Below are 23,293 nucleotides of genomic sequence, written 5' to 3'. Positions count from 1 at the left end.
TAGAAGATATTTCAAAAGACTTTCATTAGCTGCCAAGGTTTCTAGATCAGGCCTTCAGTTAAACTGCTCTCTTACACATGACATGAAATGGAATTTCAGAGCAATTCTTCAAACTGCCACCAATTCACATTGCATAAATTAGAACACAACTGAGAATTCCATTCCTGTGAAGGTAACACAGACAGTCTGATAAGAAAGCCTTAAAAAAAAATAAAAAATCACAAAACACAAACGCACCAAGTAGTCTTGAATTGAAGCAACATTAACAGCTGACTTCCTCCACTGCCTTTGGTACACAAGATCAGAATCAAGGCCATACGTCTGAGCTAAAGACAAAGCTTCCCCATATTCTTCATTATCAATCTAAAAAGCAAACACATGAAAATTAAAGTCATCTGATTTTCCATATTGAACAATGAATTGTTAATTCTGTGTGTTGAAAGAGGCAGAAGGATAATTACTGTGGGTATGCATAAGCAGGTAGGAAAAAGACTGGTTCAAGATACAGATAAGTAAGACTCAGATCTGATGGACACCTCTGAAAAATCAAAGATTTTTCCCCTCAAATAAAAGGAACACGTTATTTAGGTAACATTATATTAGTTATACATCATATTTAGTCTGACAGCAGCATTCCCTGGGAACTGTAAGAGTTACAGAGTGGGCTGGTTTAGCAGCAGAACAACTGGAATGGCCTAGACAAAGCTGTCTGTCCAAGATCCCTAAAAACAGAGCACTTTGTGTTTTGTAAGAATGACTCAGAGGCTTAATGTGTACATATATGTGAAAAAACAGGCAAAACATTCACAGAAGACTGTAAGTTAACCCACTCCTGGGCCAACAAGTGAAACTGATTTCATTCAATATATTTGCCAAGTCTTGCACTACATGCAAACACATGAGTACATGTCCAAGACTAGCCAAGCCAATGCTACACAATGTCTCCCAGTGGAAACATCACATCATTTCAGTTATCATACTGCTATTTTTAAAAAAGGATCCCTTTATTCAGGTGACACAGCACATTGAGAGTTAAGAGACTCTCAGAAATATGCGCCTAAATCCTTTTGTCAATACAGCAGGAATTAAAAGAAAAAGCTCTTTCTAAATCAAGCTGATTAAAAGAGATTTTACTTTTCCTTCCAGACTTACTTTTCTCTGGTACAGTTCCTCTGGAGTCGTGGACCTTAAGCTGACAAGGCGGAAATTCTTTGTAATAGTACGTGGTCGTTTCCGTGGAGGAGCAAATCGTTCCATTTCTGTTACAAAGTATAGGCCTTGCTTTAGGTAGCTGAAGTATCTGTCCTTAGCAGAAGTCTCCTCATCTGAGTCTGAGTCATCATCTCCCTCATCTTCATCACCAGGCCTGCTCTCCAAGCGCAATCTTTTTGGAACGAGTTTCACCTCACACTGCAAGAAAACATGAACAAGAAGCATCCACCTAGTACACCTTAACTAGTTTAGTAAGAACTGAGTACATCTTCCACTTCCAATTACAGAATCAACATCCTTCCTCCCTCTCTCCTTTAAACCCTTTGTTTCTCAGGTTGCTTAACCTGTTCCACAAACCCTGACTGCATCTGTCCCCTGGATGTGAGGTTTCATCCCTCACCTACCAAAGTGAAGGCTTCTTAGTTAACCTGCTTTTACCCTACACCTCCTGCACCAGCCAAGATAGGGCAAAACAGTGGAGACAGCTTTCCACACTTTCTATAGCTTCCTGCAGCATACAGGAGTGTTTTCAACTCTCAGCTATTCAAATCAAGGTTTTCTATTCAATTTAATCTCAGACAACATCCTTAGGCTGTGGTATGCCAGTCACAAGCTGTACGTATTACTTCGAGAATAATACAACTTTCCAAAAACATACACACAAGCTTTGTACTGAGATTTTCTGATTCTAATGTTAAACTTTTGATTAAGATGTTTAAGACCTATTTCAATATAAGCTTTAAAAAGGAGTAATTTTCTCTGTCTTAAAGAAAATTACTGGTTAACTTTATTATCCTTTACTCCCTTCTGGAATCCCACTAAAAATTAAAAAAAAAAAAAAAAAAAAAAAAAAATCTATCTCTTATGCGGCTCTGCCTTCACTGTGTTCCTTATGTCTAACTGAAATGTGTTCACTCTTTCTTTATGAGTCATGCATTTCAAACTGGAAGAGGGATGGCTGCAATGCTCTTCAGAACACTAACATAAAATGCAAGGTTACTGTCAACACAAATTCTTTTCTGTTGCAAGTTTCCTCTCATTGAGACTCAACGTCCCAGGAGTTTTGCTTCTACTCTCCACAAGTTATTTATTATTTTATCAAGTTTTTCTTAGAACAGTTAAGCTGCAGCAAATTCGGAACCCCCCTGCAATGCCCATCTACAGATAAGGAAGAAGAATCACTTTTCCTATTAGCAGTAACATCTTCTATTTTAACTCCCCTACCTGAGGATCACATATAAAAAAACAAACTGTTATACTGCAATCCAAAAGGATACCTGCTTGTGCATTGCTCACCTCCAGACTTAGAAATCCTCCATCATGAGCTGAAGTGACCTGGGGAGAACTCTCAAACCATTCACAAGTCTTTCCCAGCAGGTTCCTTAATGTCTTGACTGATGACACTGTCAATGCACCAGAGCAGCGAGCAAGGATGACAGAATTATCTGCCCACCAATTTACATCTATCAATGGGTAATAGGACTCTTTATCTAAAATAAGAATGCACCATATAAAGAGAGATAATGTTAAACCTCAGGTAAGAACAGAGGAGACTGCCATTATGAAGAAATACAGTCTAATCTAACAGATATTTATTGTTATATTTGCAACCTTGGTTCACTAAGTCTGTATTTTATATCAGTTATCTTTTACTAAACCATATTTGTACTAAATAAAGCTGTCGAGAACAAAAAAAGTCACAATTACAAACATAATATATATAAATTATTTGGAAAAAATTCCCAGTAAACTGATTTACTTGCACGAAAACTAACAGATTTTTCATCTATGATAAAGATCTACTTCATTACCTATCAGGCCATCCTCAACATGCCAACAAACCTAACAGTAATGAAAATCAGAAAAGGCTACAGTGCTTTTGAGGACAACTAAACATATCAACACATTCAAGAGGATGTTGTTAGGAATGTTAAACTAAAAAACCAAATAAACAAGAAAGTTTCTAGGACTGAAGATGGAAGCTATGGCACTTCCAGTGACTGTCTTGATTATGGTAACTGGGTATTGGGATAAAATGCTCATCAGAAAGTGGGATCATATTGCTCCACTCCACATGTCACTTCCCTCTTCTCTGATGAAAACAACCTTTTCCCAAACAGCACTAACAAACAGGTCAGATTATTCCTTTTTTAAATAGTGTTTAACCAGCAGTGCCTGCCTATGAAGGTCAGATGAATTAACCTGAAGACAGAATCTCCAAAGAAAATATTACAAAGAAGCAAGAATTTTTTAATAATATAGATGTGTATAAGCAGCAGCAAATGGATCATGGAATAGCTACTGATCTCTGCACTCTTGGAACAGCCATGCGATAACCAGGTGCTAAATGGCTGCTCAGACTGGCCTGAGCTTCCAGAAAATAATAGAGTGTGATGAGGGAAATCCAGTTAGAGGAAATTGCTTTAGAATTGTTTTTAGAATTCTTAACTGGTATCTTTAAATTAAAGTAGCTTTCAAGATTTATTAGACATTTACAGGAAGAAAAAATGAAATCCTGTGCTAACTGAAGTATCAACTTTTTTATAGCTATAAAAGCATTCCTAAAAGAGAATATGAAAAAAAACCTATTGTGACAGTCATTTAGATCTACCATGCTACAAATTCAAATCATGCAATTTTGGCACCCTGACTGAGATTTAATTCAGCTATTCCAGTCCTCATGTATTTGCATTACTATTTTTAACTCCACAGTGATATAAAATAATGATCTAACTGTACTGCATACCTTTTATTTTCTTTCTTTTTTCACTAGAGAGTCTCCAGTCTGGGTTAAGCTCATCATAGCCAGGCTAAAAAAAAAAAAAGAAAAAATTACATGCAAGTAACACAGAATCCATTTCTTTACTCTGTAGTTGACCCACTCATTTTTCAATTAAAATGCTCTCTATAAATTCAAACTCTTCTCAAACATAAATATACAACTGCTGCAACATCATTGTACTTTTCCACAGACAATTAAAAGGAAAAACAAAAAAACCAAAACTACAAGTCATGGCCTGACCAGCTTTAAACAGTAATCATACCCAAAAGATTTCAGAAATAAAGGTTCTCCAGCAATCAAAAGCCAAGTGTTTGCTTTTCATGTCTATACACAGGACTGCAGGCACATAAAATAATCTCCAAGAGAGTCTGTGTAGTGGTCCTGTGTGACAGTCTAGCACAGTTCTCTATGTATTTTCCCCAGCTATTTTCAGAATTATAAAGTCCCTTTGAAGACTAGTGCAAGAAAAGCAGCAGCATTAGTAACTGAGGCACCACAAGGTTTAGAATTAGGTTGCAGTGCTGTTATTTTAAACGTGACTTAGCAGTGACAGAAATCCTGCCCCCAAGTGCAATGCAGTGGAAGTACAGGAAGCTGAAATAACTAAAGCACATTTGGATAAAGCAGAAGGTGTTTTTCAGACTTGATTTTTCAGTAGAAAGAGGAGAGTCTACTAATTAAAAGTAAACATGAGGCCAGTCTAAATTTAATTTCACACATATTATGAAAATACACATTATACTTGGACACCATATAAAAAAAATTTTGAGAATAGTCAAGCACTAAATATTCCTTTCTATCACCCTCACTGAATTATGAAGTCCTGAATGCTCCTTCAGAATACATATTCATTATTACTAAAAACAAAGAAAAAATACAACTCACTATAAGCATTCTTGAGCAAAATTTGTCTGAAGTATATATTAAAAATAGAGATAAATAGATATGCATCTATAGACAGAGTACTCATCTCAACACTAGAACAGAAATTCTTTGAGGTTTTGTTTGTTTTGGTTGCTGTTTAAAAATGCTTTTCTAAATAAGCTTGAAATTACATTTCGATCCCATTTGTTTACCCTACTTGGAACAGATATTGGTTTATATCTCATAGGTTTAGAGCATAGCATAGAGTATTCCAAGTGAAAAGCCTTTCTTTACGTATTAGTCAAGAAATTAATGGGAGGAAAATCAGAACACTTCACATACTAGTGTGCATCATTTCAGATTTTTCACTTTTCAGAATGCATTTCCTCATTAAAATAAAGTTGGGGGTTTTTTCTTTGAAAACTAATTAGCTTTAAATTTCCAGTGTTTTGATTCACACAAGTCACTAAAAGTTTGCCAGTGTCTGAGAAATTCCTAATGTAAGTTTCTCTACTTAGTTTTGCAAATAATTCCTGCAGAAAGCATCGGACTTAATAGCAAATTGATTAAGAAAATATTCTACAGCATCATCTGGAACCAGGTATGGTAAATTTTGAGGGAGGAATAGAATACACTAATACATCCAGAATTTAGTTTCAACCAGTGAAACAAATTTTGCCATGTTAGCCTCTACTTCTCTTCTGTAACTGCATTTCAGTCTAATGGTGTTGTTACCTACTCGGTACCAAAGTGCCTCATGAAAAATGCATCGCAACATGATTGGTTCTTTTTCTTAATTTTTCAAGTTCACAGCTCATGGGAGTAATACAGAAAGATTATAATAAATATAAGTATAGGGCTCTTGAAAAACATGGAGCTGACTGGGAAGTTTGTGTGTAGCTAACAACAGTTACCTGAACTCCTCTCAACTCCTACAAAAACACAATTCCAGAGGAGCAGAGTAAGATATATAATTCAAGTTTCTAAACATGTACATTCTTCTTACCTGAGCAGTTTGGTCCCATTCTCCTTGTTGTCTGAGAGATGGAATAGACCAGATCGTCAGTTTTCCTGAGAAATGAATAGCTGCCAAAAGAGCTCCATCAGGAGAAAGATTCATCTTGAAAACTCCATCCTGCCGAACATGGCATCCAAGCAAATAAACAAACAAACATAATAAAAATATACACCAAGGAATACCCCAAAAATTTCCTCCAAATACATTTTTTTTCCTCTCTTTTAGAGACACAAAAAATTGTACAATCTTCCACCCTGAAAAGTTAACATACCTTAAATTAAAATCAAACAAAAAAACCCTTATTCTAAAAGAAAAAAGTAAGAGATCAGTTGCGATATGGAAGAATAAAAACAACCTGCATAAAGGAAGAACACTATCTTAGCATGAACAAATCTTTAGGAATGTAAACTTCTGTATCACACTGTTATATGGCAAATAAAACCTGGAAGTGCAGCATTCCTAAGAGAACACCCTGACAGCAATGCAGAGCTGCTTGAAGGGAAAAGCACAGGTTGTTCTCTGCACAGAAAAAACATCCAGCAGCCTCAGTTTTCTACTATTCTGACTCTCTTGTCCTGATTGCTCCTTAATAGTCTTCAAGAAAGACTATGACCAAACCGCAGCTTAGTACAACTCTTCCTCCTTGGGAGCAAACTTATAGGTGGGTATTATTACAAATCCAATTCTTAAATTAAAGGAAAGCAAAAAAAGAGATACAAGAAATCAGACAATAAGAGCTCTTGGAGGAGCACACGGTTCATTTCAGGACACTGAATCAAAATCCAAGAACCTTGAGTGACAACAGACCAAGTAGTAACATAGCGAATATCAGATTAAGTCCATATAGATAAATTAATTCAGCATTCGTACATTAACTTCTTTAAGGGTACAAAAATTCTCCTAGATTAAGTTTTCCATCAGCTCTGGACACTTTAGGAGACAAAATACACTTCCTAACAAAATACCTTCTTAAGGATTCACAAAATCCAGCACATTTACAACTGGATCTCTATGCTATTTCCACAAGACACTCTAAATACACACTTACATTTTAAAGTCAAATTTAGTGACACTGGCAATGAATGACAATTTCTGAAAATACATTTTACATTTATTCACCCCTCTCCCCTAAGTTTTCAGAAAGATCATTCATTTCTTAAAGTGTCTCATCTTCCCTGAAAGACAGCAGGATACAGATTCCCAAAAATTACATTGTTGATAAAATTCTATTTTGTTAGCTCACTTTAAAAAACCTTTTAATAAAGATTCACAGTTAAATTTTTCCAAGTATGCAGCTAACCAATTTTTTTAGGCCAGCACTACCCCTCTCAGAAAATACCTCAGAAAAGCACAGAAAGGTTAGCTGACATCCATCAATTAAGAAGTTTAAATGGCAGAATGCTACTGGTAGGTATTATTTGAAGATAAAAAATATTCTTTTCAGGTCAGTGTGTTTGTTGGGACTTGGGAGTTTTTTTACTATTATTTTTATTTTATTTCTTAGTGTTTTTAAAGTGCTAGGTATGCCAGAGAAGCAATGACAATCAAGAAATGTTTATTGTTGTACAGCGGTTTGCAGCTGTTGAGAGCACTCCTTAAATCGATGCCTAAAATGTATTTTTAATTGAAAATGAGAGCATTAAGAGTTTTTTTTAACCCATTAAGAATTATTTATATTAGAAAAAAAATTCATATTCTCTGACTATATTCTTAGGCAGCTGCAGTACTGCACTTTCAACTGCAATTTGCCCAGGAATTGTACATGCCTTCTAATGGAACTTCTCTCTTTACAAGTCAATTTGCCTGCACAACAGACAAAGAACAAAAGACTGTTAAAGGACCCAGAAACACAAAGGTAAAATATATAACCTGCTCAGACAGCTGATCAGTGGTATACATCACAGATCTTGAAAGGAGGTAAATGTTTACTCAGTAGTCAGTAATAATTCTCTGGCTGTGAGATTTAGATATTGGATGGTCATTAACACACTCAAATTTATCACCCAAGCCCTGTTATCTATAAAAATTAATCAGTCCTTTGCCAAAGCAGGCAATGCTGCCCCTGTAAACAGCTCATCAGCTTAAGGGAACAGCAAAAGATGTTGAGAAACTCAGCAGGCTAGCACTTCACATTTTTTAAGTGTCATTTAACAACACTAAGAATCAAATCCCAGTGTAGCCAGTTCTAATATACAAGTCCTCTAGCTGCTGTGTCCATCATATTTTAAACGGGATGTTAATTTCACACTAGAAATAAAAACTATACTTTATATATTCAAGCCATAATCTCTGAAATTAGATCAAAACATTCAAGGATAAATAAGTTTCCATATTTCTTCATTAATTTAGTATTGGCAAGTGCAATGAAGTTGAAGTTTAGTACAGCTACATGCAATACAAGCTTTTCAGCTAAAAAAGCTTAAGTCAGCTTTATCTTTAGCATTCTCAGTGAAGGAAATAAAATCTCTTCCTGTTCCACCCTTGAGAAAGATTCAGAAAGATTTGTTTTCCCTTTCCAATAAAGCAGGCAACTTCTTCTTTCAACCAGCCACCTAAAACATCCCAAGAATCTATTAATGTCATTTCTAACTCAGATCAGCCATTTTTCCACTCAGAAGGACACAGAGTGAAGGTGGTAGACAGATTCTTTACAGTTCTTTCCTTGTAAAGCCAAAGAAGGGAAAACAATTTCTCTTACAAGAAAGGAAAGGGGGATAGAAAAAGGAATCAAACCAAGTAGACAAGAGACAAGTAGACAAGAGATAAGGAAAAGCAGTACTGCATGGGAAGTTCCTAAGGCATGTAGAAGAAAGCCATGAATGAGCACCACGTACAACACTTTAGAAATACAGAAAGCACACACCTACACTTCAGCACGACATTCAAGGTTTAACACTCACTCATGGCAGAGGAGAACATAAGGTCTATACCCAGAATTTGTTAAGAATAAGTTGATTCTGATCAGCAGTTTCATTGGGCTCCTGGGAATAGAAGTCTGACCCATAATAAACGTTTGAAGCTAATAAGCAAAATGTTTCCATAGTATCTCAAAGTGTAAAAGTAAAGTCCTTGTGTCTGCCCTATCTAAGCCATAAATTATTAGTTTGAATCCACCCATTTTTTCTTTCCCACATGGTGTGAAAATTGTGGGCTGAGGCTTTTCTATTGTTTTCTAGTGAAACACATGTAGTGCAGAAGGCTGAGTTTTGTTCTTATTGTTTGGGCATATATTTTATTTGAGAAACATTACAATCTACTTTCTTCTTGTAGAATATACAACACATCTAACATGGTCTGATTATCACATTCATTAACAAATAATTAGGTGGCTTCTAATCCCTTCTTTTTTGAATAAGGGTTTACATTTAACATTGAACTCTACATCTCTACACCTGTTCCTGAAACCCAGTGACTCAAGCTTCAGCAAATGAACTAGGTGGATTTTTAAGAAAACCAAGTAAGTGGCAAGCTACTCCATTTAATGCTAAAGCTTTTTTATTAATTTAATAGAATGTTAATTCCTAAGTTGCATAAATTAAAACCTACTTGCAGTCAGTCTCTCAGGTAGTCATTAATAGACAATTATGTTAGTAAAATACATTTCTGACGTAGACCTAGATCTTAATACCTGTTCTGTTCCTCGCCTGCTGTAAAATCTTAAATTCATAATCCTTAATAATCCTCTTCTCTGTGCCTGTAAGAACAGAAACAAATCATACAATGAAAAACAATCTCCCACAGTTTCATCCACCAAAAATTAAGTCATATTTAAAATACTAAAATAACTTTGCAAGATTCTTCAGAGGGTCTGCAGAAAGACCTTAACAAATTAGAGAGATGGACAATCACCAACCATATGAAGTTTAACAAGGCCAAGTGCCAGACTGTGTATCTGAGGTAACCCTGGCTGTGTGCAGAGACTGGAGAATGACAGGCTGGAGAGTGGTGCTGCAGAAAGGGTCCTATTTGACAGTGAGTTGAATGAGTCAGCAGGGCTACAGTATATGGCAGAGATGAAGCCATCAGTGTGCCCAAAGAAAGCCATGAGGATGGTGAAGGGCCCTGAGGGGAAGCCTGTGAGGAGTGACTGAGGTCACTTGGTCTGTCCAGCCTGGAGGAGGCTGAGGGCAGAGCTCACTGCAGTTACAGCTTCCTTGGGAGGGGGAGAGGAGGGGCAGGCACTGATCTCTGCTCTGTGGTGAGCAGGGACAGGACCTGAGGGAATGGCCTCAAGTTGTGTCAGGGCAGGTTTAGGTTGCATATCAGGATAAGGTTCTTCACCCAGAGGATGGCTGGGCACTAGAACAGCTCCCCAGGGAAGTGATCACAGCTCCAGCCTGACAGAGCTCAAGTGGTGTTTGGACAACGCTCTTGGGCACACGGTGTGACTCTGGGTATCCTGTGCAGAGCCAGGAGTTGGACTCGATGATTTCTGTGGGTCTCTTTCAACTCAGCTTATTCTGTGATGTTACTATTTTTAAACTTCCATGAGACTGCCTACTTTAAAATAATGCAAGCATAATAAAATCCAGTTTGTATAATTCTATCAACTTCAGTAGGTATACATGTCACAGAAAAGCACTCCTCATTTGCAATTAAATTAACAACTCACTTGTAATACTAAGCGATACCTATATAAGAGTAAACATTGGAATTTATCCTGGAATATAGTAAATTTATTTCAGTATAACCAAGCTGTTACCAAATCAAACATTTACTTCTACTACAAGCAAAAGAAATCAAGAGCTATAATTAAACAGAAATATTTATTTCAGGCATGTTGCCTTTTGTTCTGAAGTAATAGAAGAACAAACTGTAACTTTTCTCCAACAAAGACAGGTAGTATATCCCAATGTACAACTAAGAGCAAAAAAAATTGTAGCTTGGAAATTTACAGACTCCTTTCTTCTTGTTTTTGGTTTTAAAACCACAAGTGAACTTAAAGTTCAAATCATACTACAGAAAAAGCAAAAACGGATGCTGTGGGAAAAAGATAACTGTTTAGACATATGTATCATAGCTTAGAAAATAGCAAAACATCCCATTAAATTAATCTTTCATAAAGAGATATTTATTGACCTTCCATTGACAATATTTATCCAGTAAAATGAGGAGACAAACTTACTGTTCTAACATCATCTTCATAACTAGTGACCTGTTTGTAATGGGGAGAGCCTGACAGAATCCTCCAAGCAGATATTCCACAACCAGCTGCTTTAGATACTCCATCTTCATCAGTTTCACAGCCTCCTACAAGGAGAAGTCTGTAATATATATAAAGATGCATTATGATTTCATATACTGCCACATATTTTTTAATTTTCTTAAGTCTATAGCAGTTTGCTTGGGGTAACAAAAGGCTAAATATACCAAGGCACTTAACAGCCCAATAAACTTTGTGAATAAATACCCTTAAATCTAAAAATGGTCAATATCATTCAAGTAACATTTGTTATTCATAGCATAATTCCCAACATCTAGAATACAATAAGTCTGGCCACAAGTCTGAGTTTCCTTCTTACCCTCAAAAATGATTAAAAATTACTGCTTAAGCATATAACAAGTTCCAATCATTCTGTTTAAGCATCAGATTCTCATTTATTCAGATGTTGTACAAAAGCTACTTCTCTTTCACTGAAGAACTGAACACATTAAGGCTTGTCAATTCTGTTTTCTAAAGCCACTGTACCAATTATACATGTGCATGTAATACTTTCATTGCATACCATAGGTGGCATTTTAAAAACTTTCATGTAAGTCTTGTAATTATTACCCTAAACTGTAATCGTTACACTAATGCCACAGGTGGCATTTTAAAAACTTTTATGTAAGTCTTGTAATTATTACACTAAACTTGTCATTATTACACTGAACTGTATCACAGTATTTGCCCTTGAAGCCCTTTCACCTTATTAACAAGCACTTCTATATTTAACTGATCACTACTTTGATGAAAACTTTCAGAAAAGGAGTCTGTTTGGAAGCATTATTGTAATGAATCGCATATCAAAAGGTAAAGTATCCACAATAAAAGGCACAGCTGCAGGAGCCCAAACTCTGCCCTGGGAATGCTGCATGATCCCTTTCCCAAGGCTGCACCATTCCCGAAGTGCTCTGCCCCCAGTAGTGGCTGCCGCTCGCACAGCACAGCTCTGGCCACCAGGATGCCAAAACTACACCTCCAAAAGTCAAAGAAAGAATAAAGCAAAAAAAAAAATTCCTTCCACATTTAATCCTTTTTAAGACATCAGTAAAGCTTATTTAATAATGCCAAGTCTCCTGCTAGTCACTAACGTACAGCAGGATAATTTTATACCATGGATGAATGACAAAATCGCATCATCAGGCTGGAAAAGAACCTCTGAGATCATCAAGACTAATCTATGATCAGAGACTACCATGTCAACTAGACCAGCTCAAGGGATGGTGACTGCACCACTTGCCTGGGCAGTCCCTTCCAATGTCTAATCACCCTTAATGTGAAGAAATTCCTCCTGATGTCCAATCTGAAACTCCCCTGGAACAGCTTAAGCCTCATCTTCTTCTATGTCTTCCTGGCTCCTTGGATGAGGAGGTTGATCCCCACCTGGCTACAACCACCTTTCACATAGTTGTAGAAAGTGGTAAGATCTCTCTCAAGAATGATGCTTAAAGTTCTCAAGAGTTTTGGTTATTCTCTGGTGTTAAGAATAACCTACGGCAGAAAAAAAGAAGTCACTTTCACCAAAAACTGCAACCAGAGACATGAACTTGAGGAAGACTAATATTTTTTCCTTGCATATGTACTCTACACTTGGCCCAGCCAACATGCAGCAGTTTCCAGGCTTCATTCCTAGATCCTTAAACAGCTACATACTCCTGAGATCATAAAGAGAATTCCTGGAAAGCCTTTGAGAAACTTCACAATGCCTGTCACTGACAGGAAGACCTAGCTAGCATGCTTTAGAAGCTTTTAGCAAGTTCTGCCAACATTTCCTAAGCAAAGGGCGCTTTGAGCTTTTGTTCTAGATAGACACCTGATTAGCAGGGGTCAGGAACTCTTTCAACAAAAGCTGGGAAAAGACCTATGTAAATGCCAGGCCTAGAGTGCAGCACTTTGCAGAAAAAGATGGCCAGAACCTGTCTTTGTGTACAATCTAAAAAAATCAGTGATGTGCTGCCAGGCTCAGTCTCCAGCACCCTCTGGAGCAGCTCCCCAGCACCTCAGAGGCCTTGACACAGACCATGCTTTTAAGGGAGGACACAGATATGCAGCTCTTGGACTTGCAGTGACATGGCTCCAAGCAACCTCCTCTAGTTGACAATGAGGTGAAGGGGAGTGGATTAGATGATCTAAAAGGGTTTCCCCAGCCTCAAAAACTGGCTGCTCTTGCAGTACCTTCAGTTGTACTCCACTCCATAGGTTTGTACAAAGTTGGGTTGAAGATAACCAGTGTGACACCAGTCTCAAGAACAAGCTCAGTTGAGGTATCCAAGAAAAACTTTATATGCCCTTCTTTACTTAGCAATTTTGGTACAAAAACTTTAGATAAATCTGAAACCCTCTAACTCCTTCATCACAAGCCCTTCATTGCAAACTTTATACTTTAGTATCAAACACATTCTGCAGCAATTGCAGATAACCCAGAAATTACACATTCAGTTCTAGATTAGGATAGCAAAACAAGCAGCTGTTGAACCTTGGATTTGAGTTTACAAAGAGCTCACAGTGAAACAGACATTTAAGTTTTGGCAACTAAAATGCACTGTAAATTCCATCCTAGATGAAAGCAGTATTACAAGAGAACACCAGCACTAGCTATCTAACTTAAGATACATAATACTTTTTCACAACAGTAAAAGTCATCATTGGATTTTTCCAAAAGGTATAGTTTCAAGTTTTCTTACAGATTCAGAAACATTCCCTACTGACATATTCTCTTGGCAATTATCATACATCTAGTTGAAAAAATTAAATAAATTAAATTCTTAATTGCTATTTTATTGCACCATAATGAGTCATGAGCAAATACACAGTAATACAGTAATGCAGTAAGTCAAGCCTTACAAGCAATGAAGAAAGATCAGTATAATTTCACCACCTGAGATTAAAAGAAATGCAAGAAAGCACAAACTGACAAAGTTGAACATTTGTTAAGTGATCAAACGCATTATTGAAAATTAAAATTTCAAGGCATATCAGCAATTTTCTTTAATGCACAACTTTCAAGTACTTGTCTCCCAGCACTTCCAGGGTTTTTTGGGATAGCAAGAAAGTTTCAGCAAGAGACTTTACCCACAAATTTAGAATTCTCCAATGTCAAATTTACAAGCTTTCTACCACAGACTACATTTAAAAACAGAAAAGACCTGCATCCATCAGGGGAAAAACTCTGGTTCTTTTGTTTTCCATCCATTCCATCCAATTATCCATTCTTTCAAGTGTCAATTTTTCAACTTTACTAAGCCACTCAACAGGCTGCACACAGAAGGAAATACTACAACCATTAAACCTGATCTGATGAAAGGATACAAGGGGTTGGCTCTGCTGTCTGGTCATATAGTGCTACCAAAGCTCCATAACCCATAACTATTACCTCAAAACTGTAAATTCAGTATACTGAGTAATAATTATGTGAAATCACTAAATATTAATTAAGTGGAAAGAAAAAGCCATATACAAAATAATCTCTCAAAAGAATAAGCTAGAAGAATATTACTTCTCATTAATAATAATTTGTTTTCCTAAGATAGATATGACAGCTCATTTAATACTGAAGAATGGGAAGAAGTTTTTTCAACAGTGAGTTTCTTCTGGTAGTTTATAGCCAGGCCTAATTTCCATTTAAAAAAATACAGTGATGTAATATTGCATGTAATATTGCACTGAAAGATTCAATCCTAGCAGATCTAATACAAGAAAAATATCTAGAACAAAGTTTGGTTCCTACAATTGAAGAGAAATAGAAACAGAGTTGCTGAATTTATCTTGGTACATAACAAATTGATACTAAAAGAGTGGACCCATTTTTAGCATATATAATAGGCTAACCAGGATTTATTTCCGTTACATTGGGTACAGTGAGCTCGCCAGTAAGTCTAGCAATGAATTCCAGATAGAAAAACTAAACAAAATGCAACAACAAAAAAAAAACACGCTAAAAAAAATCCCAAAACAAACAAAAGAAAAAAAGAAAACAAATAAGAAAAAAACCCCTAAATTTACCCTTCAACATTACCCATCTTTCATCACATTCAGAAACCTCTTTTGAAGCTAATCCTGACATTCTAAAAAGTGCATGTTGCTTATGCAAGGTACTCAAACAGAAAAGGACATAACTTTACTAATGGAATAATGAAAGTCAAGTGAGATGAACTAAGGTTCCTCTTTCATAGTAGAAAGAGACATGACTTGTTATCACTGATGCCCTAAATACCAATTTTAGCAAGAATAGATTTTTCTCGCCCTCCCCATCAAACACACTTCAGTGCTTATTTTGCCACTTTTTATTCATCATTTACATACCAATGTCAAGTAGCAAACAGAACACTTACCTGTGACCAGGATGATAAATGACAGTTGTTATCCCATGAGCATAGTGGCTGCCAAAGCTGAAACTATGACTTTCTTGAAAGCTTTGATTTGTTCCAACACTAGGTATGCCAGGAAAAAAAAAATATGCGTTACTTCAGATTTATTTTCTTTAAAGAGTAGAAAGAATTTCTCTGAAGTTCACTGTGGCATCTCAAAGCAAGTCAAAATTTATGCTTACCTCACAAGGTAACTTCTCAGTTCTCCACGGTAATTAACAACAAGGAGCTCAGCTGACCACTGGGCACTTGCTTTGTATTCTAGAAAGATCAATCCAGCAATAGCGTAACTCAGATCGCCTGGAAAACTTGCTGTCTTTACCCAAAAATGAGGGCAGACATTGGGAGAGAAAGGGGATTTTTAAAGAAGTGTCTCTGTTACTGAAAGAACTAGAAAGTTAAATTAACTATATTGTATTTAAAAAATAAAGTTTCAGTTAAAACTAAATACATTTTCTTTTATCTTGATTATCAAGAAATCGTATTATTACAATGTTTGCAAAGACAATATATTGAGGAAATACCCTTGAGCCACCTTCACAAACCAGTTCAATACACCCTCTGAACATGCAAAATAGACAATATATTGTGTGGGGCCTGTCAACAGCAATTATCTAATAATGTACCAAGCAAAGTACTTTGGCAGAAATATTTCTTGGTTTACAATTTGACTCTGCATATAAAGTCCAGATTCATTATCTATTAACACAAATTGTGGTGATTCCATACTTCCACTGTCTGATGCACCTACAGATGTACCACAATTTAGGACAGATGTACCCTTTTATGCTGTTGTAAGGGTTACACATGACTTTTGTTGATCCTATGGTGGGTGCATTATAGTAGAACTTTTTACACTCCATTTCTGTGTGGTATTCAGTGTAAGCATTTATAGCAAACTAAGCCATGATTTTAAAAAGGTCAAAAAGTGGAAATTACCCATGATCCTTAAAAAAAGTTCTACTAGATTGGTATTTGACCCAAGAGAGCACATACCGGTGAAATGACCAAAAGCTCACTACCCATCAGGTCAAACACTCTGACTGTTCCACTGCTTTCAGCATAAGCAAGTAATGTACAATCATGACTCCATGCCACTCTCCTCCACTGAGGGTTAGGATCCTTTGGCACTATGAAAAAAGAATAAAATTATTAATAAAAGCAAAAAATAAATATAATCCCTTAAACAGAACAAAAAGCCAATTGCATCAAAAAAATGCAGGGGGCTTACCAGCATTACAAGCTTTTCTCAGAGGAGGGTAAAGAAAGAAAAACCATGTATGTCTCCCAGAGCCATTAGTTCTAACTATCATTTCATTGCAAATTCAGGTTTCATATATTCAGAATAGAAAGAAGTGGCAGAGAGAGGGTAACAGAGCTAGTCACAAAGCAAAATTATTAAGAGATTCTTTCCAATGATTTTAAGAAGCTAAAGTAAACCAACACCACCATTTAGCCATGTATTAATAACAATGATGACATTAAGTAATAATGAAGAGGTTGCCATACCTTGACATTTTCCAACTATGGATACAAAGTCATCTTTGGCAGACCTGCAGAAATAAGACTCGTATGAATTTAGATACAAAAAAAATCCACTGTTCAATTTTCTGTAACAGAACACTATAAAAATATTCCAAATGCACAATTCAAAGGCCTGCATGCCTCTAACTACTTGTTCAAAAAAGCAGATAGTAACTTTCACCCTCCAGGCAGCTACAGTAACTAACAATAGTATTTAGCATAAATACCAACATTTCTCATTTATTTGTAATGCTGTACAAAATAGGACAGCATCATCTCAGTGCTTCATATAAGTTTAGAAAAACCAAGTCAGTATTCTCTAGATTACAATTTTAGAAACAATGCAAGAATATAGTTACATTAATACAGTTGAAACACAAGATTTATTTTATAGTCTTTAAGCTGACGTTTATGGTGCTCACACCACTTTTGATTGAACAATTTTCATACACTTGCTTCTTTTACATATAAATGGAAGGTCTGACCTTCTAGCAAATGGATTTTTGTGAAGCAAGTAAACACACTCAATCAAGATCTGTTCTACAGCTAAATGTGCTCCTGAACTGGCAAAGGAGAGCTTGTTCTTAAGAGAGCACAAGAAAAGGGAAAGCATCAGTTTTTACAGCAATCCACACCACTTGTAAAATAAGGTGAAGTATTATATATGCCAGCTACTCCAAGAGAAGAACACTAGGTACTAGCTCCTTGTCCCATTTATAGGGGAGAATTTCTAGAGGGGGCAGAAAGGCAAAGGTTAGAAAGACCATTACTTGTGCTGAGTGTTTTTGAGGATCTTGATTGTTTTTCTTTCACATATTGAAAACAGAGAGAGATACAGATATATACTTATATCAACACATCTGTTATAATTGAGGGAGTCATGGACATTTTATGTTGGGTTTGGGTTCTGGTTTTTTTAGGCTCCTGCTTTTATGATCATTCCATGGATAAATTTCACAATATATAACATTGCAAAACAAGAAGAGAAATCTGTAAAAGTATTGCTAGCAAATTACCAGAAACACTTTGTCAGAACTGCAGAGCTGAAGTAACAGATAATGCTAAGTTACCTGATTTCTACACATTGGTCTTGAACAACTGCCAACAATTTACCATTGCTGAAAGAAAAAACAGATGTGAAAGTTCATTTAAAGTCCACTCCTTACAGAATGTGCAGCAGAGTCCTAGGTACTTTTCTCTATGGTTAGATATAAATTGCCTCATTTAAAAATTAAAAAAAATTAAAATGGGAAATATCAGTTTTTTATTAAAAGGAAAATATCCGTGCTATGATATTGCTTTCATTTCAGAGAAATCTATCTGCCACTCCTTTCCACCAGCACTAAGAAAACAGCACAAGGTCTAAAATCCCACTGCATGAGAGGTCAGAGTCACATGTTGCTTATAGACAATTTTACAACAGCAATGCACACAACTATGTGTTGCTTTATCTGGTATAAACAACTATCATAATTCAGTAAGTTATGTGTCTTTGCATACAACATAAACTAAAACCTTCCCTACTACCTTCATGTAACCGTGCCACTGAACCATTTTTCTGTGCTTACTTTAAAAGCCAGTGATCTCACTGATGCTGCTAAAATTCCTTCAGAACAGCTGGCTCTAGCCTTGGAACTCACTTCTCTCTGTGCATGGAATAGCAGACAAGTCTTGAAGGTATGCATTCACTTTCCACAAACATTAATTGCTTATTTTAAAATTATGCATCCTGCCAAGTTTTAAGTCTTTAATCAACTAAATTCAGGACTTGAATTTGAAAATGACTGCACTGCAAGTCACTTTGCCCCAAAAGCCAGACATTCAGCCCTGAGTGAGAGGGGCACTAACTGAAGGGAAGCAGGTAGAAGCCCCTAGGCAGCACACTGAGGCCACCTGTGAGAGCCTCCAGTATTTCCCTTAAACAGAAAGAAAAGCACATCTTTAGCACAATACTAACTCAGCATGGCTGAGTGGGGATGGTGGGGGAGCACAGGAAGCATTAATACATTCACTCCTGGCAGAAATGGCAAAGCATGGGAGCTGGTTACCTTGCAAGTACGAGGTGCCAGTTGATCTGCTTACTAACCAGGCGAACCAGTCCAGCGGGCAGAGAAAACTTTGCAGGGCTGAAATACCAAAACCATCAGGATCAATCAGAACACACAGAGAACCAATGCAGCACCTGAGATACACACACCACACAACTCAGCTTCAAGGCGCTCATCAGTTACCTCAGAGGGTTTGCAACTGAACATGAATCAACACTGCACCCTGCCAACGACAAAGGCTAACAACAGCCTTGTTCTTACTAACAGAACAAAACTGCATATTAAGGGAACTGATCACTCATTTATCACTCTTTACAATCTGCCACCAGCCAGTTTTGCTACACCCACTGAAAGAAGAATACCAGCAAACCGGAGGGGCACCAAGATGATCAGGGGACTGAAGTACTTGCCCTACAATAAATCAGACGCTGCGGGAATTTTATTTGTTTAGCCTGAAGAAGAGAAAGCTTCAGGGTAACAAAACAGCAGCATTCTCACTGATACCAGGAAGATGGGAGCAACAGAGGTGCATGGCTGGAACACAAGAAACTATGACCAACCCTTTGGAGGACTTGGAAGTGCTGGGATAACGGTTGGACTCAATGACTGTAAAGGTCCTTTCCAACCTAACTGTCTCTGTAATTTCAAAACCAAGGAGGGTCCAAGATGACATTAAGAAGAGATTTTTTTCACCATGAAGACAGTCAGGCACTTGAACAGGTTGACCAGAGACTCTCTGGGTTCTCCATCCTTTAACCTTTCCAGGACCTAGCTGGACAGAGCCGCAAGGAGCTCAGCTGGAATTCAGTGTTCTCCTGATTTTACTGGACTTTAACCTAGAGGCCTCCCAAGATCCCTCCAAAACTCTTTTATCAAATACATGAAAACAGCAACTAGAATAAATGATAAAAGCTTGAAAATAGCTTTTAACTGTGACTACTAGAGGGAGGGGAGAAAAGTAGGTGAATTCTGTCTACAACCGACTTCTTACAACTAGACTCACACGACCGTATGTTGCCCATAAACATCAAAGCCTCATGAGAAAAGGGGTGGGGGACAGTAGGTGCACAAAAATAAAGTAGAACACTAGCAATAGGGAAAACAGCATTCCCTGCCAAATTCAAGTACAGTACCATTTCACAGGAAGTCACATTAATGTCCCTTTCCACATAACAGATTATCCTTTAAAACAGGAAACTGTTATCTTCAAACCTGCTGAGCCATATAATGACTGATTTTCCAGAAACATTGTACTTACCCCAACAAATTTCTGGGACCATTTCATGACTTTTTGAATCAAAACTTAAATTTATAAATGGCATGAGTGCTGCTCAAACAGTTACCAAGCCCTTCGTATGAGTTTGAATTGTCAAAGAAAAAAAATTCAAAATTATTACTCCAAAGGAAGCAAACCCTGTCATGACATCATATCTGTCAATGAGGCTTAAGAAAAAACCTCACAACAGTTCCCTTTGCAGTATCTCAGCTGGGGGTGGAAAGGACAAATATGTGTTTGGAGAAACCTGTTCCAACTGCAATGTTACTTCAGCTTCTGATAAAAGCAAAAGTCAAACTAGTACATACCACTCTTCTTCTATCTAGACTTCAGCTGCAACTCAATTTATGAAAAGTGGCTATTCTAAGCATTCCTTGGACAATATTCTGAACAAGTGTTCAGTTTTACTCCCATCAGGAATTACTTTCCATCAAATCAAAAAACTATAAAAATATTACCAAATATTTTTTGCAGCATTCTTGTAAAACCTACCTGTACCAGATGTACCGAAGCAAAAATAATGCAGGACCTATAATGGAAAGAGGTAGAAATTACACCTCTAGTAGTCTTAAAATCCACTCCAGGTTACTGCACAGGGAATCTCAAATTCTCATTAAAGAAAAAGGTATTGAGGGAAATATCCTTTATATTCGGACAACGAATTCTTATGTTAGAATAAATGCAAACGCCAAATAAAAAACAAACTAAACAAACAAACAAACAAAAACCAATCCACTGCACATTTTTTTAAATTCTAAGATAAATTCCTACTGGATGAAAATACAATTCAGGCACTGCCATTTAACACTTGGTTTATGCAATATAACATCATCAGAATCTAACTCTTCCTCATAGAACTAACTAACAGACAACCCAGTGCAAAGCATGTTAAGAGAGGGAAAAAAAAATTGCTCAAATACAAACACAAAAAAAGCTCAGCAAAACAAGCTCTGCAAGAAATCAACAAGCTCTGCAAAACACAGAGCTTGTTAATTTCTAAGATGTATGGTTTATTAGTTTGTCCCAACAAACTAATGGAGACAAGAATGCTCACAAAATTGACATAAAAATAACACAGCCATGATCAAAATCAGAAAACATCTTCCTGAAAACACATGCTGTATTCTACTTCCATTACTACTTCCATCATTAGGCACTCTAAAGGGCAGAAATTTTAAAATTTACAAGCAATCCACACAGTCTTAGAAGGCATGAAGGCAGGAACAAGTATTATTTACCTGCAATTGCTCTAGAGATGATAAATGATGCACCATGTGTTCTGTTGCCTCTTGGCTGCAATTACAATAATAATCATCAGACAGCATGTCACACATTTTAACTTAAATACAATACTCATACATACATTCACTGATTAAGTTTAAGTTGGCTCCTAGCCTTCAAGTTCCTTAAGTATTTTCTATTACTCACCACTTCATATAATGTCTACTTTAACTGCATAAGCTGAAACAGGTAATAATGCCAAATCATTTAAATGCCAAGATGCAATAAACAAAATGTGCCACAGATTGTCTATTGATTCAGCTTTGCCTCAATCTTTGGGTAGTAACAAAAGACATTGCCTTCTGATTATGTTCTCCTGTAAGGTATTATAAAGCACTCTTTTTATGCCAAATAAATGCCACAATGATCTGTAATGCCTAGCAGTCAAAGTACTTGGTGTGCAACATATTATGCTAATATCTAAGTGCTAAGCTACCTAATGACTGCTCATGAAAGTTTCAGAAACATCAAGAAAAACAAACCATTTCTGAAAAAAGCCCCCTTTTTACATCATTGTGTACTATGCAATATGGCCACTCAGATAACCACCTATAGTCCATAGCATCTCACACAGCCTTTCCACCTGCCCTGCTCTACTTCAGGCAAAGGGAGCAATTGCAGTCACTACACAATTGAAAGCACTCTCCAAACACAGAAAAAAGGAACACAAAACAACACAGGATATATATTCTTAGAGATAAGAGGAGATAAAATTATTTGCCAGTAAGAAGCAGAAAATAAGATACAAAACTGAGAAGAGAACAAGGATAACCAATAAGGAAGGATCCACAAACAAATCCTAAAAATAAGCAATCATGCTTATACCTTTCTAATAAGAATATTAGAGCACCACAAACTGAGCATTAGAGTAGGCAATGACTGAATTTTCTCTTCCATTCAAGATAAAATATATAGACCAAATTTCTCATTAACTGAAATATTCGGACCTCACCAAGTTACAAAGCAGTAAACACTGAAACACATACAAATTTATCAACATTCTGCAGTATGTCAATGCTTAAAAAATAATATTTGGGCTCCCAAATTTAAATTATTAAAGTAAAGATTAGTTTTCCAGGCAAAGTTGGCAATCCATAAACAGTCTTTCAAATAACCAGGCTGTCATCTCACAGCATGTAAGAAGCAAACACAGCTGTACTAATAGATAACATTCTACATTCAGGTTGATCAGCCAGAAATAACAAGGCATTACAGTAAAATAAGTGAGAGCATAAATTATTTCTTACAGCTACCCTAGTACCTCAGGGAGAGCTGCAGTTTCCTAGGGACCTTAAAAGCAGAGCTTGTTGAAAAGTTTTTGGTGTATGAGGAAGTTCCCAGTAAAAAACATTTCCTAAAACTGCTTACATCTATTTAGAATTTTTTTAATATTTAAAGTGTCTGCTCCTGAGCCTAAACTACAGGCTGCTATTCCACACATCTTCAACACTTTGCAAAACTGATTTACTGTTATATCCTGAAGATATGAATTTTACTTCATTTCAGCTATAGCAGTGGTTACCAGATATGCTGTAGCTCTTTTTTAATTCATTCCTTCTTGGGAAAACAACTTCAATTTCTCCTTCCCTACAGCATTCCAGAAATAAAATCTAAGTAACTTTCTTGCTGACAAGGCACCCACTTAGTTTTGGATTTTTTTGCATACCCTGCAAGTTTACTGGGGGGACAGCAGCTGGTGAGTGTTGGGGAAATCACAA

At 36.6% G+C, this 23,293-nt stretch overlaps 1 protein-coding gene across 1 annotated transcript in view; it reads right to left on the bottom strand.

Moving 5' to 3' along the window:
• Nucleotides 1-23,293, bottom strand: part of NBAS (NBAS subunit of NRZ tethering complex) — a 160,890-nt gene that overhangs the window by 134,755 nt on the left and 2,842 nt on the right. Inside the window, exons 2-16 of the mRNA XM_054279753.1 lie at nucleotides 21,533-21,587; nucleotides 20,787-20,823; nucleotides 19,019-19,096; nucleotides 18,041-18,088; nucleotides 16,956-16,999; nucleotides 16,443-16,576; nucleotides 15,629-15,762; nucleotides 15,411-15,509; nucleotides 11,002-11,140; nucleotides 9,505-9,570; nucleotides 5,865-5,993; nucleotides 3,959-4,022; nucleotides 2,509-2,702; nucleotides 1,153-1,410; nucleotides 238-363 (exon numbers count right to left, since the gene is read on the bottom strand). Coding sequence (XP_054135728.1) covers nucleotides 238-363; nucleotides 1,153-1,410; nucleotides 2,509-2,702; nucleotides 3,959-4,022; nucleotides 5,865-5,993; nucleotides 9,505-9,570; nucleotides 11,002-11,140; nucleotides 15,411-15,509; nucleotides 15,629-15,762; nucleotides 16,443-16,576; nucleotides 16,956-16,999; nucleotides 18,041-18,088; nucleotides 19,019-19,096; nucleotides 20,787-20,823; nucleotides 21,533-21,587 — 1,605 coding nt within the window. The remainder of the gene's footprint in view (nucleotides 1-237; nucleotides 364-1,152; nucleotides 1,411-2,508; nucleotides 2,703-3,958; nucleotides 4,023-5,864; nucleotides 5,994-9,504; nucleotides 9,571-11,001; nucleotides 11,141-15,410; nucleotides 15,510-15,628; nucleotides 15,763-16,442; nucleotides 16,577-16,955; nucleotides 17,000-18,040; nucleotides 18,089-19,018; nucleotides 19,097-20,786; nucleotides 20,824-21,532; nucleotides 21,588-23,293) is intronic.

This window comes from Melozone crissalis, unplaced genomic scaffold (genome assembly GCF_028551555.1).
Source record: "Melozone crissalis strain CALT ecotype California unplaced genomic scaffold, PUWL_Pcris_2 ptg000027l_1, whole genome shotgun sequence".
Lineage (NCBI taxonomy): Eukaryota > Metazoa > Chordata > Aves > Passeriformes > Passerellidae > Melozone > Melozone crissalis.
This window is presented reverse-complemented; position numbering and strand designations above follow the sequence as displayed.